This window comes from Notothenia rossii (assembly GCF_949606895.1).
Source record: "Notothenia rossii genome assembly, chromosome: 9".
Taxonomy (NCBI): Eukaryota; Metazoa; Chordata; class Actinopteri; order Perciformes; family Nototheniidae; genus Notothenia; species Notothenia rossii.
The window spans coordinates 82,180,446-82,197,945 of NC_136907.1; the positions used below are offsets into that span (position 1 = coordinate 82,180,446).

The 17,500-nt window shown below is 45.4% G+C and overlaps 2 protein-coding genes across 2 annotated transcripts in view; one reads left to right on the top strand and one right to left on the bottom strand.

Annotated features, from left to right (window-relative positions):
* Positions 1-8,268, top strand: part of klhl18 (kelch-like family member 18) — a 14,563-nt gene extending 6,295 nt beyond the window's left edge. Inside the window, exons 5-10 of the mRNA XM_079650547.1 lie at positions 622-782; positions 1,540-1,676; positions 1,875-2,097; positions 4,423-4,527; positions 4,797-4,908; positions 7,499-8,268. Coding sequence (XP_079506673.1) covers positions 622-782; positions 1,540-1,676; positions 1,875-2,097; positions 4,423-4,527; positions 4,797-4,908; positions 7,499-7,885 — 1,125 coding nt within the window. The 3' untranslated portion in view covers positions 7,886-8,268. The remainder of the gene's footprint in view (positions 1-621; positions 783-1,539; positions 1,677-1,874; positions 2,098-4,422; positions 4,528-4,796; positions 4,909-7,498) is intronic.
* A 47-nt stretch (positions 8,269-8,315) lies between these two features.
* Positions 8,316-17,500, bottom strand: part of bfsp2 (beaded filament structural protein 2, phakinin) — a 17,799-nt gene continuing 8,614 nt past the window's right edge. Inside the window, exons 3-7 of the mRNA XM_079650549.1 lie at positions 16,889-17,045; positions 14,687-14,848; positions 14,148-14,270; positions 13,534-13,763; positions 8,316-9,392 (exon numbers count right to left, since the gene is read on the bottom strand). Of these exons, the coding sequence (XP_079506675.1) occupies positions 9,323-9,392; positions 13,534-13,763; positions 14,148-14,270; positions 14,687-14,848; positions 16,889-17,045 (742 nt within the window). The 3' untranslated portion in view covers positions 8,316-9,322. The remainder of the gene's footprint in view (positions 9,393-13,533; positions 13,764-14,147; positions 14,271-14,686; positions 14,849-16,888; positions 17,046-17,500) is intronic.

Here is a 17,500-nt window from a genome sequence, read left to right on the forward strand (position 1 = left end):
TACTTGTGTGTGTTACCTGTGTGTGTTACCTGTGTGTGTTACCAGTGTGTGTTACCTTTGTGTATTACCTGTGTGTGTGTTACCTGTACAGATGTGACCTGTGTGTGTCACCTGTGCAGATGTTACTTGTGTGTGTTACTTGTGTGTGTTACCTGTGTGTGTTACCAGTGTGTCTTACCTGTGTGTGTTACCTGTGTGTGTTACCTGTGCAGATGTTACCTGTGTGTGTTACCTTTGTGTGTTACCTGTGTGTGTTACCTGTGCAGATGTTACCTGTGTGTGGTACCTTTGTGTGTTACCTGTGTGTGTTACCTGTGCAGATGTTACCTGTGTGTGTTACCTGTGTGTGTTACCTGTGCAGATGTTACCTATGTGTGTTACCTGTGTGTGTTACCTGTGCAGATGTTACCTGTGTGTGGTACCTTTGTGTGTTACCTGTGCAGATGTTACCTGTGTGTGGTACCTGTGTGTGTTACCTGTGCAGATGTTACCTGTGTGTGGTTCCTGTGTGTGTTACCTGTGCAGATGTTACCTGTGTATGGTACCTTTGTGTGTTACCTGTGCAGATGTTACCTATGTGTGTTACCTGTGCAGATGTGACAGTGTGTGTTACCTGTGCAGGTGTTCGAGGCGGTGCTGGCCTGGGTGCACCAGAGCAGGGACCTGAGGGAGTCCCTGCTGCCCGAGCTGCTCTCTAAGATCCGCCTCCCTCTCTGCCGGCCTCAGTTCCTGTCGGACCGCGTCCAGCAGGACGAGCTTGTTCGCTGCTGCCATAAGTGCAGGTGAGAGGAAACACCTGTGGAGGTATTAAAGGTCTCCTATCATGCCAATGCACTTTTTGATGTCTTCTCTACATCACCGTGTGTCCCCGGTGTGTCCCCGTGTGTCACCATGTGTCCCCGGTGTGTCCCTGTGTGTCACCATGTGTCCCCGGTGTGTCAGGAGACTCTCAAAGTGTCAGGAAATAAACCCCTCTCTCTTCTGCTCCGTACCCACATCTCTAAAAACGGGGAACAACGGAGCTGATCCAGATTTGCTGCATCATGACCACATTACTAAAATGTGGGCGGGCTTTACACCCACGGGCCAATCAGAAACGTTGCTGTCAGAAACAATGAGACGTGTTCTGGAAGTGATATGGTCTGTGTTTACATTAGCATGCTAACACTCAGAGCTAACCTGTGCTGGAGAGGGTGTGCGAAGAAGCAGGAAATCAAAAGGAAGTCACCTTGTGGTAAACCTGAGAGAGAGAGAGAGAGTTTGAGCTCCATCCTGTTTCAGAGAGAATCCTTGATGTGGTTTGGAACATGATGTGGAGGTTAATCTTAAAGACCAGAATCATCTCTTTAGTAACAGATGGAAGAGAGAGGGGGGGGGGGGGGCTACAAGGATCTGTTTGGTGTTTGGAGCAGGACACTTCAGAGACATGTCTTTATATCTGAGACCTATAATATCTGCCTCTAAAGAACGTAACAGGAGAGCTTTGAAGCTGACTGACTGCATATGAAAGAGGAAAGTCCTGATTGTGTTTCCTGTCAGGGATCTGGTGGATGAAGCCAAAGATTTCCACCTGATGCCGGAGCGTCGGCCTCGCCTGCCGGCCTTCAAGACCCGAGCCAGGAGCTGCACCTCAATCACAGGCCTCATCTACGCTGTGGGCGGGCTCAACTCCTCAGGTACCTGTCCATCACTGCCGGTCTCTGATTGGTCCTCAGCTGACAGTTGAGGTGGTGTCAATGCCGGTCTCTGATTGGTCTTCAGCTGACAGATGGTTTGATGTCACCGCCGGTCTCTGATTGGTCCTCAGCTGACAGGTGGTGTGATGTCACTGCCGGTCTCTGATTGGTCCTCAGCTGACTGCTTTCTCTCTGCAGGTGACTCCTTAAACGTGGTTGAGGTGTTTGATCCAATCGGGAACTTCTGGGAGCGATGTCAGCCAATGAAGACGTCTCGCAGCAGAGTGGGCGTGGCCGTCGTTAACGGGCTGCTGTATGCCATTGGTGGATACGACGGCCAATCACGGCTCAGCACAGTGGAGGTTTACAATCCAGAGACGGACAGCTGGACACGCGCGTCGAGCATGAACAGCCAGCGCAGGTTGGTACCCGAAACATGAGTCAGCATTATGAGTCCTAACCCTGACCTGAGTCAGCTTTATGAGTCCTGAACCCTGAGTCAGCGTTATGAGTCCTGAACCCTGACCTGAGTCAGCATTATGAGTCTTGAACCCTGACCTGAGTCAGCATTATGAGTCCTGAACCCTGCCCTGAGTCAGCATTATGAGTCCTGAACCCTGACCTGAGTCAGCATTATGAGTCCTGAACCCTGACCTGAGTCAGCGTTATGAGTCCTGAACCCTGAGTCAGCATTATGAGTCCTGAACCCTGAGTCAGCGTTATGAGTCCTGAACCCTGACCTGAGTCAGCATTATGAGTCCTGAACCCTGACCTGAGTCAGCATTATGAGTCCTGAACCCTGAGTCAGCATTATGAGTCCTGAACCCTGAGTCAGCGTTATGAGTCCTGAACCCTGACCTGAGTCAGCATTATGAGTCCTGAACCCTGACCTGAGTCAGCATTATGAGTCTTGAACCCTGACCTGAGTCAGCATTATGAGTCCTGAACCCTGAGTCAGCATTATGAGTCCTGAACCCTGAGTCAGCATTATGAGTCCTGAACCCTGCCCTGAGTCAGCATTATGAGTCCTGAACCCTGAGTCAGCATTATGAGTCCTGAACCCTGAGTCAGCATTATGAGTCCTGACCCCTGACCTGAGTCAGCATTATGAGTCCTGAACCCTGAGTCAGCATTATGAGTCCTGAACCCTGATTCAGCATTATGAGTCCTGACCCCTGACCTGAGTCAGCATTATGAGTCCTGAACCCTGACCTGAGTCAGCGTTATGAGTCCTGAACCCTGAGTCAGCATTATGAGTCCTGAACCCTGAGTCAGCGTTATGAGTCCTGAACCCTGACCTGAGTCAGCATTATGAGTCCTGAACCCTGACCTGAGTCAGCATTATGAGTCCTGAACCCTGAGTCAGCATTATGAGTCCTGAACCCTGAGTCAGCGTTATGAGTCCTGAACCCTGACCTGAGTCAGCATTATGAGTCCTGAACCCTGAGTCAGCATTATGAGTCCTGAACCCTGACCTGAGTCAGCATTATGAGTCTTGAACCCTGACCTGAGTCAGCATTATGAGTCCTGAACCCTGAGTCAGCATTATGAGTCCTGAACCCTGAGTCAGCATTATGAGTCCTGAACCCTGCCCTGAGTCAGCATTATGAGTCCTGAACCCTGAGTCAGCATTATGAGTCCTGAACCCTGAGTCAGCATTATGAGTCCTGAACCCTGAGTCAGCGTTATGAGTCCTGAACCCTGACCTGAGTCAGCATTATGAGTCCTGAACCCTGACCTGAGTCAGCATTATGAGTCCTGAACCCTGAGTCAGCATTATGAGTCCTGAACCCTGAGTCAGCGTTATGAGTCCTGAACCCTGACCTGAGTCAGCATTATGAGTCCTGAACCCTGACCTGAGTCAGCATTATGAGTCTTGAACCCTGACCTGAGTCAGCATTATGAGTCCTGAACCCTGAGTCAGCATTATGAGTCCTGAACCCTGAGTCAGCATTATGAGTCCTGAACCCTGCCCTGAGTCAGCATTATGAGTCCTGAACCCTGAGTCAGCATTATGAGTCCTGAACCCTGAGTCAGCATTATGAGTCCTGACCCCTGACCTGAGTCAGCATTATGAGTCCTGAACCCTGAGTCAGCATTATGAGTCCTGAACCCTGATTCAGCATTATGAGTCCTGACCCCTGACCTGAGTCAGCATTATGAGTCCTGAACCCTGACCTGAGTCAGCGTTATGAGTCCTGAACCCTGAGTCAGCATTATGAGTCCTGAACCCTGAGTCAGCGTTATGAGTCCTGAACCCTGACCTGAGTCAGCATTATGAGTCCTGAACCCTGACCTGAGTCAGCATTATGAGTCCTGAACCCTGAGTCAGCATTATGAGTCCTGAACCCTGAGTCAGCGTTATGAGTCCTGAACCCTGACCTGAGTCAGCATTATGAGTCCTGAACCCTGAGTCAGCATTATGAGTCCTGAACCCTGACCTGAGTCAGCATTATGAGTCTTGAACCCTGACCTGAGTCAGCATTATGAGTCCTGAACCCTGAGTCAGCATTATGAGTCCTGAACCCTGAGTCAGCATTATGAGTCCTGAACCCTGCCCTGAGTCAGCATTATGAGTCCTGAACCCTGAGTCAGCATTATGAGTCCTGAACCCTGAGTCAGCATTATGAGTCCTGACCCCTGACCTGAGTCAGCATTATGAGTCCTGAACCCTGATTCAGCATTATGAGTCCTGAACCCTGACCTGAGTCAGCATTATGAGTCCTGATCAGTGTGTGTTCCTCAGTGCTATGGGGACCGTGGTGGTCGATGGGATGATCTACGTTTGCGGTGGCTATGACGGGAAGTCGTCTCTGAACTCAGTGGAGCGTTACAGCCCGGAGACCGACCGGTGAGTCAGCATAAATACGTTCAATATATATTATAAATTCACTTCATACTTTATAATTTTTCTGATCTATATACATTTAATTATTATTGTAAAATACAAATACTGTAAAATATTATTTGTAATATTTATATGTGCTTTTACTGTTAGATAGTATATATATGTATATATATATATATACTATCTAACAGGTGGTGCTGGTGGCCGATACTATACATTATATAATATATAGTGTCATAATAGTAATAATAAATGTGTGTATGTGTATACAGATGGACGCTGGTTGCGGAGATGAGTGCGAGTCGCAGCGCTGCCGGCGTCACGGTGTTCGATGGACGCATCTTCGTGTCCGGCGGCCATGACGGTCTACAGATCTTCAACACGGTCAGTCTCTGCTTTTACCACACTCTCACTCACACACACACACACACACACACACACACACACACACACACACACACACACACACACACACACACACACACACACACACACACACACACATACATAACATATGTGCAGGTGGATAATAACATGTGTAATAACTAGGGCCGGGACTCGATTCAAAAAAATAATCTAATTAATTAGAGGCTTTGTAATTAATTAATCGCATTTTTAATCACATATAAATATTTGACCTGAGAACAGTGAGAAGCAATTTTTTTCACATGGATTTTAGTATACCATTGAATAATGACTGAATACATAAGCTTAAGCAACAAAACATTGTTTATTTTTTTCAAGGTGGTACTTAACCAAGACCAACAGAAAAGTGCAATCTTTGCCATAAAGTGTAGCAATAGCATATTTAGGAATATAGTACATTTCAGAGATTCAGTTAGCCTATAGGTAGGTAGACCTTCTGTAAACTATAACACTTTGTTTTTGAAGTAAAACACAATACTTTCAAGTAGATTCAGAACATTGGAAACCCTGACTATTAGAAAACATCTCTCTGTTGCTTCAGAGGCCAGAACAGACTTTGTTGATTTACCAACAGTTGATTTAAAAAATCTAATACATTTCAGTCCAACTCTCTCAATAACCTTGGCCAAAACAATAAACAGTTCAACATAAAGTGCCAGTTGCACCAACAACGTAATAAATAGTTCAACATAAAGTGTACCATTTAACATTTTTTAAAAAGTTCCAGTGATTGACCTCAATCCCTCCTATTCTTCCAATATCCTGATGAAAAATAAAATCTCTCTGTTGCATAGGCCACTGTTTGATCAACGCGAATTGGGTGTGGGTCCTTGTACTCCGAGTCGGGCTAACGTCCACGCTAGCTTCCACGCTAGCTGCTATAGGTTTTGCATTGAGGTGATACTTGAGGCTTGATGTGCTGCGGTGATATGCAAATTCCTTTTTGCATAATTTGCAAACAACCGTGCTCTTATCGACGCTTCCATCCGTCCGTTTTTTAAAACAAAATGTCCCATCCACGGGGCCAACCAAAGCGCTCTCATCAGCTTCTTCGTTCATGTTTGACTATTGTTCACTGTGGTTTGTTGTTGTCTGAAGTCATGAACGTTAGTTGGTGCTCCAGTATAATCGGTACCCCTGAAACTCATCCAGTGAGAAACGTTCCGCGGTCCAAAAATAAGTGCGATTAAAATGCGTTAATTTTTTTAACGCATTAATTTTTGTGTAATTAATTAATCTTAATTAACGCGTTAAAGTCCCGGCCCTAGTAATAACATGTGTATATAACATGTGTGCAGGTGGATAATAACATGTGTAATAACATGTGTAATAACATGTGTATATAACATGTGTGCAGGTGTGTAATAACATGTGTAATAACATGTGTAATAACATGTGTAATAACATGTGTATATAACATGTGTGCAGGTGGATAATAACATGTGTAATAACATGTGTAATAACATGTGTATATAACATGTGTGCAGGTGTGTAATAACATGTGTGCAGGAGGATAATAACATGTGTAATAACATGTGTGCAGGTGTGTAATAACATGTGTAATAACATGTGTATATAACATGTGTGCAGGTGGATAATAACATGTGTAATAACATGTGTAATAACATGTGTAATAACATGTGTATATAACATGTGTGCAGGTGTGTAATAACATGTGTGCAGGTGTGTAATAACATGTGTGCAGGAGGATAATAACATGTGTAATAACATGTGTATATAACATGTGTGCAGGTGTGTAATAACATGTGTAATAACATGTGTATATAACATGTGTGCAGGTGGATAATAACATGTGTAATAACATGTGTATATAACATGTGTGCAGGAGGATAATAACATGTGTGCAGGTGTGTAATAACATGTGTGCAGGTGGATAATAACATGTGTATATAACATGTGTATATAACATGTGTGCAGGAGGATAATAACATGTGTGCAGGTGTGTAATAACATGTGTGCAGGAGGATAATAACATGTGTAATAACATGTGTATATAACATGTGTGCAGGTGGATAATAACATGTGTAATAACATGTGTATATAACATGTGTGCAGGTGGATAATAACATGTGTAATAACATGTGTATATAACATGTGTGCAGGAGGATAATAACATGTGTAATAACATGTGTATATAACATGTGTGCAGGAGGATAATAACATGTGTGCAGGTGTGTAATAACATGTGTGCAGGAGGATAATAACATGTGTAATAACATGTGTATATAACATGTGTGCAGGTGTGTAATAACATGTGTAATAACATGTGTATATAACATGTGTGCAGGTGGATAATAACATGTGTAATAACATGTGTATATAACATGTGTGCAGGTGTGTAATAACATGTGTGCAGGTGTGTAATAACATGTGTGCAGGTGGATAATAACATGTGTATATAACACGTATAATAACATGTGTACAGGTGTGTAATAACATGTGTGCAGGTGGATAATAACATGTGTATATAACACGTGTAATAATGTGTGCAGGAGGATAATAACATGTGTATATAACATGTGTGCAGGTGGAGTATTACAACCACCACACGGACCGCTGGCACCCGGCGGCGGCCATGTTGAATAAGCGCTGCCGGCACGGCGCGGCGGCGCTCGGCAGCATGATGTTCGTGGCGGGGGGCTACGACGGCTCGGGCTTCCTGAGCGGGGCGGAGGTGTTCGACTCTCGGGGGGGGCAGTGGCGCCCCCTGGTGGCCATGAACACGCGGCGCAGCAGAGTCTCTCTGGTGGCCTCCGCCGGGCGCCTCTTCGCTGTGGGGGGGTATGACGGGCAGTCCAACCTGGGCTCTGTGGAGGTCTACACCCCCGACCCCCCCCGCTGGAGCTTCATGGCCCCCATGGTGTCTCACGAGGGGGGGGTGGGGGTGGGCTGCGTGCCGCTGCAGCCCGCCTAGCTCCTCCCCCTGAGGGCAGCCCAATCAGATCCATCGGTACGACGGCCGGTGCAGACCTGCACACTGACGCCGGCCCGCGGCATTATGGGTAAAGACTGTCCGGCTAGCCACGGAGGCTAATGCTAGCATGGGACCGATTCATGTTAATGTTGATTTATACTTGATTATGACTGGAGGTCACTTCCTGTCCCAAGACCGGAACAGGAAGCTCTGATCCCAGGTCACTGATCCCAGGTCACTGATCAGCTGACAGGAAGTGCAGCTGCATGAACAGGAAGTAGACAGACACACGTCTGCAGACTGGAACATCTTCTAAATAAAACACTGAACCCCAAACCACAGGTCGCTGAATAAAGACAACATGTCCCCCCCCCCCCCCCCCCCCCCCCCAGTGATTCAGAGGCCAGAGTGATGTCATAACCCCCCCCCCCCCCCCCCCCCCCAACTCACCTGACTGCTGCTTTTATTGTGAACAAGGAGAAACTCATGCTAACATGCTAACACCAATCACTTCCTGTCCCCTGGTCTGGAGGTCAATGGTTTCTGGATGTGTTTTTGGTTGTTAGTCTGAAATCAGGTCTGTGGTTACCACGAGCTGCAGAGACTTCAACGTGTTCTCCTATGTCAGTCTATACCCCACTGGTGATTTAGGTGGCTAACAAGAGTTGAAATGAGACGAAACGTCATCACGAGTAATTGTGTTAATAAAGAGCGTATTTAATGAAAGTTGATCTGCTTTGCATCTTCGTGTTCTCCTCAGATTCCTTACTCATCCAACCGACCACACGTGCTTCATTCTGAGTGACTAGACCCAGCAGGAACAAATGTTATTATTAGAATATCTCATATAAGTTTCAGATCCAGACTCCAGGGGTAGACGCACGCGGTGTCAATTATTCATAACGTGTTATTTTATTGTTGCGATGCAGATTAAACAAAAACAATGAATACAAATATCTTTAAAGTTTCTTTAATATCCAGTAGCAGCTGTTTATTCATCAGAAACCATCAATAACAATAATTACACCTCATACAATCACTGTATATACATTTTATATTTGACTGTGTATATATAATATCAGATTGATTCAGAATCACTGAACAGGTCAAAGGTCAACTCAGTTTCCCACAATCCTTTGGGTTTAGCGGTGCGTTCAGGTGTCCTTGTCTCCCAGGTAACTCAGTGAAAGGTGTGTGTATAATATATAAATATTTAATATAGGAACAAGGAACTCATGAACACCTCACCGGTCTCACTTTCATTATTCATATATATGTATTAATATATCTGTATTCAGTTATATTTATTACTTTGATCAGGGTCCTGGAGGTCCTCTGTGATCATCAGGGTCCTGGAGGTCCTCTGTGATCAGGGTCCTGGAGGTCCTCCGGGATTAGGGTCCTGGAGGTCATCAGGGTCCTGTCGGTCCTCAGGGATCAGGGTCCTGGAGGTCCTGCAGAGTCAATCCTGGAGTCTCCCTCTGGCACTGAGTGCAGACCTGAAACCCTGCAGAGGATCATAATTCAGTTTTTATTATTTCGTGGTTAGACTGTAATGTTTCTGCTGACTGGTGGTTAGACTGTAATGTTTCTGCTGACTCGTGGTTAGACTGTAATGTTTCTGCTGACTCGTGGTTAGACTGTAATGTTTCTGCTGACTCGTGGTTAGACTGTCATGTTTCTGCTGACTCGTGGTTAGACTGTCATGTTTCTGCTGACTCGTGGTTAGACTGTAATGTTTCTGCTGACTCGTGGTTAGACTGTAATGTTTTTGCTGGCTCGTGGTTAGACTGTCATGTTTCTGCTGACTCGTGGTTAGACTGTCATGTTTCTGCTGACTCGTGGTTAGACTGTCATGTTTCTGCTGACTCGTGGTTAGACTGTCATGTTTCTGCTGGCTCGTGGTTAGACTGTAATGTTTCTGCTGACTCGTGGTTAGACTGTAATGTTTCTGCTGACTCGTGGTTAGACTGTAATGTTTCTGCTGACTCGTGGTTAGACTGTAATGTTTCTGCTGACTCGTGGTTAGACTGTCATGTTTCTGCTGACTCGTGGTTAGACTGTCATGTTTCTGCTGACTCGTGGTTAGACTGTCATGTTTCTGCTGGCTCGTGGTTAGACTGTAATGTTTCTGCTGACTCGTGGTTAGACTGTCATGTTTCTGCTGACTCGTGGTTAGACTGTAATGTTTCTGCTGACTCGTGGTTAGACTGTAATGTTTCTGCTGACTCGTGGTTAGACTGTCATGTTTCTGCTGACTCGTGGTTAGACTGTCATGTTTCTGCTGACTCGTGGTTAGACTGTAATGTTTCTGCTGACTCGTGGTTAGACTGTAATGTTTCTGCTGACTCGTGGTTAGACTGTCATGTTTCTGCTGACTCGTGGTTAGACTGTAATGTTTCTGCTGACTCGTGGTTAGACTGTCATGTTTCTGCTGACTCGTGGTTAGACTGTAATGTTTCTGCTGGCTCGTGGTTAGACTGTCATGTTTCTGCTGGCTCGTGGTTAGACTGTCATGTTTCTGCTGACTCGTGGTTAGACTGTAATGTTTCTGCTGGCTCGTGGTTAGACTGTCATGTTTCTGCTGACTGGTGGTTAGACTGTCATGTTTCTGCTGGCTCGTGGTTAGACTGTAATGTTTCTGCTGACTCGTGGTTAGACTGTAATGTTTCTGCTGACTCGTGGTTAGACTGTCATGTTTCTGCTGACTCGTGGTTAGACTGTCATGTTTCTGCTGACTCGTGGTTAGACTGTAATGTTTCTGCTGACTCGTGGTTAGACTGTAATGTTTCTGCTGACTCGTGGTTAGACTGTCATGTTTCTGCTGGCTCGTGGTTAGACTGTAATGTTTCTGCTGACTCGTGGTTAGACTGTCATGTTTCTGCTGACTCGTGGTTAGACTGTAATGTTTCTGCTGACTCGTGGTTAGACTGTAATGTTTCTGCTGGCTCGTGGTTAGACTGTCATGTTTCTGCTGACTCGTGGTTAGACTGTCATGTTTCTGCTGACTCGTGGTTAGACTGTAATGTTTCTGCTGACTCGTGGTTAGACTGTCATGTTTCTGCTGACTCGTGGTTAGACTGTAATGTTTCTGCTGACTCGTGGTTAGACTGTCATGTTTCTGCTGACTCGTGGTTAGACTGTAATGTTTCTGCTGGCTCGTGGTTAGACTGTCATGTTTCTGCTGGCTCGTGGTTAGACTGTCATGTTTCTGCTGACTCGTGGTTAGACTGTCATGTTTCTGCTGACTCGTGGTTAGACTGTCATGTTTCTGCTGGCTCGTGGTTAGACTGTCATGTTTCTGCTGACTCGTGGTTAGACTGTAATGTTTCTGCTGACTCGTGGTTAGACTGTAATGTTTCTGCTGGCTCGTGGTTAGACTGTAATGTTTCTGCTGACTGGTGGTTAGACTGTCATGTTTCTGCTGACTCGTGGTTAGACTGTCATGTTTCTGCTGGCTCGTGGTTAGACTGTCATGTTTCTGCTGACTCGTGGTTAGACTGTAATGTTTCTGCTGACTCGTGGTTAGACTGTCATGTTTCTGCTGACTCGTGGTTAGACTGTCATGTTTCTGCTGACTCGTGGTTAGACTGTCATGTTTCTGCTGACTGGTGGTTAGACTGTCATGTTTCTGCTGACTCGTGGTTAGACTGTCATGTTTCTGCTGACTCGTGGTTAGACTGTAATGTTTCTGCTGACTCGTGGTTAGACTGTCATGTTTCTGCTGACTCGTGGTTAGACTGTAATGTTTTTGCTGACTCGTGGTTAGACTGTAATGTTTTTGCTGGCTCGTGGTTAGACTGTAATGTTTCTGCTGACTCGCAGTTAGACTGTAATGTTTTTGCTGACTCGTGGTTAGACTGTCATGTTTCTGCTGACTCGTGGTTAGACTGTAATGTTTTTGCTGACTCGTGGTTAGACTGTAATGTTTTTGCTGGCTCGCGGTTAGACTGTCATGTTTCTGCTGACTCGTGGTTAGACTGTAATGTTTCTGCTGACTCGTGGTTAGAATGTAATGTTTCTGCTGACTCGTGGTTAGACTGTCATGTTTCTGCTGACTCGTGGTTAGACTGTCATGTTTCTGCTGACTCGTGGTTAGACTGTAATGTTTTTGCTGACTCGTGGTTAGACTGTCATGTTTCTGCTGGCTCGTGGTTAGACTGTAATGTTTCTGCTGGCTCTTGGTTAGACTGTCATGTTTCTGCTGACTTTCAGTTAGACTGTAATGTTTCTGCTGACTCGTGGTTAGACTGTAATGTTTTTGCTGACTCGTGGTTAGACTGTAATGTTTCTGCTGACTCGTGGTTAGACTGTCATGTTTCTGCTGACTCGTGGTTAGACTGTAATGTTTTTGCTGACTCGTGGTTAGACTGTAATGTTTCTGCTGACTCGTGGTTAGACTGTCATGTTTCTGCTGACTCGTGGTTAGACTGTAATGTTTTTGCTGACTCGTGGTTAGACTGTAATGTTTTTGCTGGCTCGTGGTTAGACTGTAATGTTTCTGCTGACTCGCAGTTAGACTGTAATGTTTCTGCTGACTCGTGGTTAGACTGTCATGTTTCTGCTGACTCGTGGTTAGACTGTCATGTTTCTGCTGACTCGTGGTTAGACTGTCATGTTTCTGCTGACTCGTGGTTAGACTGTCATGTTTCTGCTGACTCGTGGTTAGACTGTCATGTTTTTGCTGACTCGTGGTTAGACTGTCATGTTTCTGCTGGCTCGTGGTTAGACTGTAATGTTTTTGCTGGCTCGTGGTTAGACTGTAATGTTTCTGCTGACTCGTGGTTAGACTGTAATGTTTCTGCTGACTCGTGGTTAGACTGTCATGTTTCTGCTGACTCGTGGTTAGACTGTCATGTTTCTGCTGACTCGTGGTTAGACTGTCATGTTTCTGCTGGCTCGTGGTTAGACTGTAATGTTTTTGCTGGCTCGTGGTTAGACTGTAATGTTTCTGCTGACTCGCAGTTAGACTGTAATGTTTCTGCTGACTCGTGGTTAGACTGTAATGTTTCTGCTGACTCGTGGTTAGACTGTCATGTTTCTGCTGACTCGTGGTTAGACTGTCATGTTTCTGCTGACTCTTGGTTAGACTGTAATGTTTCTGCTGACTCTTGGTTAGACTGTCATGTTTCTGCTGACTCGTGGTTAGACTGTCATGTTTCTGCTGACTCGTGGTTAGACTGTCATGTTTCTGCTGACTCTTGGTTAGACTGTAATGTTTCTGCTGACTCGTGGTTAGACTGTAATGTTTCTGCTGAATCGTGGTTAGACTGTAATGTTTCTGCTGACTCGTGGTTAGACTGTCATGTTTCTGCTGACTCGTGGTTAGACTTTAATGTTTCTGCTGACTCGTGGTTAGACTGTCATGTTTCTGCTGACTCGTGGTTAGACTGTAATGTTTCTGCTGACTCGTGGTTAGACTGTCATGTTTCTGCTGACTCGTGGTTAGACTGTCATGTTTCTGCTGACTCGTGGTTAGACTGTCATGTTTCTGCTGACTCGTGGTTAGACTGTCATGTTTCTGCTGACTCGTGGTTAGACTGTCATGTTTCTGCTGACTCGTGGTTAGACTGTCATGTTTCTGCTGACTCGTGGTTAGACTGTAATGTTTCTGCTGACTCGTGGTTAGACCCTGAAAGGTGTCTCACGGTGTGAAGCGACTCTCCTCCCCGTCCAGCACCCCGTGGTACACGCCCACGTCCCTCTCCAGGCGCTGCTTGTTGCTCAGCAGCGTGTCGTAGAGGCGTCTCTGCTGCTGGATCTCCTCCTGCAGCTCGCTCAGCTCCGCCTGCAGCTGCAGAACCACTGAGGCCCGGTTCTGCTGCTCCACCTGCTGCCAATGCTGAGCGTCTGACAGGGAGCTCTGCAGACCCCGCCTCTGAGAGAGAGAGAGAGAGAGAGAGAGAGAGAGAGAGAGAGAGAGAGAGAGAGAGAGAGAGAGAGAGAGAGAGATTCAAAGGGTTTATTGTCATATGAACAGAAGCTAAAGTGTAGAAATGCCAATTAAAATCTTAAGACCTGAGCTCCTCCAACAATGCAACATATATAATAAAATACAACAATAGAAATAAGTGTGTGTGTGTGTGTGTGTGTGTGTGTGTGTGTGTGTGTGTGTGTGTGTGTGTGTGTGTGTGTGTGTGTGTGTGTGTGTGTGTGTGTGTGTGTGTGTGTGTGTGTGTGTGTGTGTGTGTGTGTGTGTGTGTGTGTGTGTGTGTGTGTGTGTGTGTGTGTGTGTGTGTGTGTGTGTGTGTGTGTGCCTCACCAGTGCTCTGATGGACTCGCTCTCTGCCTGCAGGTTCTGGATCTGACAGCAGGTGTCGCTGCACTCGGCCTTCAGAGCCTCCACCTGCTGCTCCTCAGGACTCAGACTCACACACTGTGCCTCCTACACACACACACACACACACACACACACACACACACACACACACACACACACACACACACACACACCAGCAGAGGGAGACATGAGCTCATGTTTGGGACAGGTACAGTCACTACGTAATATAACTGCAGCAGCTGAGACACACTGTATTATTATAAAAGCTTTTATTTCACAAATAAAAACAACATCAGACGAGGCACAAGGAGGTGAAAGGGATGATCGTAAAATACAATAAATATTGATCCCTCTCGGTAAAATAAAGGAGGAAGACAAAATTAATAAAAGCTATAAAATAATAAAGAAATGTATAAAGTAAAGTAATAATGAAAAGATGTATAAAACTATAAAGGAAATAAAACCTATGAACTAAAAGACTCCCTTGTATCCCTCTCTCGTCCCTGATTGGCCGACCTCACCTTGCCGTCCAGGTAGCAGTCGGTCTCGGCCCGGTTCCTCTCCGTCAGCGCCTCCCAGTGGCTCCGGATGTGGCTCAGGATCCGGTCCAGACTGGTTCTGATCGGAGGGTCGGTCTGGTCCAGCTCGCGGCCCGACATCTGAGCGTAGAGACTGCGGACGTCCTGCGGTCACATGACCTCGTGAGAGACATCCCAACAACCAGAGAGGGCTAGAGTACTCACATCCTTCACTCAGATAGAAGTACATTTACTCGTGTTTAAAAGTACTCTGGTAAAAGTAGAAGTACTAACTAAACTTCTTTACTCAAGTCAAAGTAAAGAACTTTGAAATGTCCTTCAGTAAAAAGTACCCATAACTAGCAGCTGTTTTAAAGAGTACCTGACCTCTCTTTATATTAATAGAACAATAATGTCATTGTTAGCTAATGAATGTTTCCATGGTGACCAACGGCAACATGACAACGTTTTCATTGGTCCCTCTTCTTTAGAGAAGACCAGGAAATGATGGATACACGGATCGAGTTCAAATCAATAGGCACGCAATGACTCTAAATAATAATGATCACGCCACCAAACACACATTCAGACTAAAGGAACCAGCCTGTTTGGAAAATGAGAGAAGTAGAAAGTACAGGTATTTGTGTTCAACATGTAAGAAGTAGAAAGTACAGGTATTTGAGTTCAACATGTAAGAAGTAGAAAGTACAGGTATTTGAGTTCAACATGTAAGAAGTAGAAAGTACAGGTATTTGAGTTCAACATGTAAGAAGTAGAAAGTACAGGTATTTGAGTTCAACATGTAAGAAGTAGAAAGTACAGGTATTTGTGTTCAACATGTAAGAAGTAGAAAGTACAGGTATTTGAGTTCAACATGTAAGAAGTAGAAAGTACAGGTATTTGGGTTCAACATGTAAGAAGTAGAAAGTACAGGTATTTGAGTTCAACATGTAAGAAGTAGAAAGTACAGGTATTTGTGTTCAACATGTAAGAAGTAGAAAGTACAGGTATTTGTGTTCAACATGTGAGAAGTAGAAAGTACAGGTATTTGGGTTCAACATGTAAGAAGTAGAAAGTACAGGTATTTGAGTTCAACATGTAAGAAGTAGAAAGTACAGGTATTTGTGTTCAACATGTAAGAAGTAGAAAGTACAGGTATTTGAGTTCAACATGTAAGAAGTAGAAAGTACAGGTATTTGTGTTCAACATGTAAGAAGTAGAAAGTACAGGTATTTGAGTTCAACATGTAAGAAGTAGAAAGTACAGGTATTTGAGTTCAACATGTAAGAAGTAGAAAGTACAGGTATTTGAGTTCAACATGTGAGAAGTAGAAAGTACAGGTATTTGAGTTCAACATGTGAGAAGTAGAAAGTACAGGTATTTGAGTTCAACATGTGAGAAGTAGAAAGTACAGGTATGAAGTATTTGTATTTGAAGTACGTGAGGTCATTCTGATAGATGCTGGCGGTTTCACATGTTTTATAAACAGTTTCTGGTGGTTCTGAATTGGGTCTGGTTCTGGTTAACAGGTTCTGGTGGCTCTGAATTGGGTCTGGTTCTGGTTAACAGGTTCTGGTGGCTCTGAATTGGGTCTGGTTCTGGTTAACAGGTTCTGGTGTTTCTGAATTGGGTCTGGTTCTGGTTAACAGGTTCTGGTGGCTCTGAATTGGATCTGGTTCTGGTTAAAAGGTTCTGGTGGCTCTGAATTGGGTCTGGTTCTGGTTAACAGGTTCTGGTGGCTCTGAATTGGGTCTGGTTCTGGTTAAAAGGTTCTGGTGGCTCTGAATTGGGTCTGGTTCTGGTTAAAAAGTTCTGGTGGCTCTGAATTGGTTCTAGTTCTGGTTAACAGGTTCTGGTGGCTCTGAATTGGGTCTGGTTAACAGGTTCTGGTGGCTCTGAATTTGGTCTGGTTCTGGTTAACAGGTTCTGGTGGCACTGAATTGGGTCTGGTTCTGGTTAACAGGTTCTGGTTGCTCTGAATTGGGTCAGGTTCTGGTTAACAGGTTCTGGTGGCACTGAATTGGGTCTGGTTCTGGTTATTGGGTTCTGGTGGCACTGAATTGGGTCTGGTTGTGGTTAACAGGTTCTGGTTGCTCTGAATTGGGTCAGGTTCTGGTTAACAGGTTCTGGTGGCACTGAATTGGGTCTGGTTCTGGTTATTGGGTTCTGGTGGCACTGAATTGGGTCTGGTTGTGGTTCTCCTACCTGCTGGTGGTCCTGCTCCAGGTGCTGTAGCTCCTCCCTCATGCTCTCCAGCTGCTCCTGAAGCTCCGCCCTGCTGAGCCCCGCCTCCTGGATCACTTTGTGCAGAGAGAAGATCTCGTCCTGGACCAGAGTCCTGAAGGGCTGCTCGCTCTCAAACCTGGGGAACAAGGTCAATGGGTTCTGGTTCTGTTTAAACAAGTCTCTGTGGATCATTGGGTTCTATGTGAACACGTCTCTGTGGATCACTGGGTTCTATGTGAACACGTCTCTGTGGATCACTGGGTTCTATGTGAACACGTCTCTGTGGATCATTGGGTTCTATGTGAACACGTCTCTGTGGATCACTGGGTTCTATGTGAACACGTCTCTGTGGATCACTGGGTTCTATGTGAACACTTCTCTGTGGATCATTGGGTTCTATGTGAACACGTCTCTGTGGATCATTGGGTTCTATGTGAACACGTCTCTGTGGATCACTGGGTTCTATGTGAACACGTCTCTGTGGATCACTGGGTTCTATGTGAACACGTCTCTGTGGATCATTGGGTTCTATGTGAACACGTCTCTGTGGATCATTGGGTTCTATGTGAACACGTCTCTGTGGATCATTGG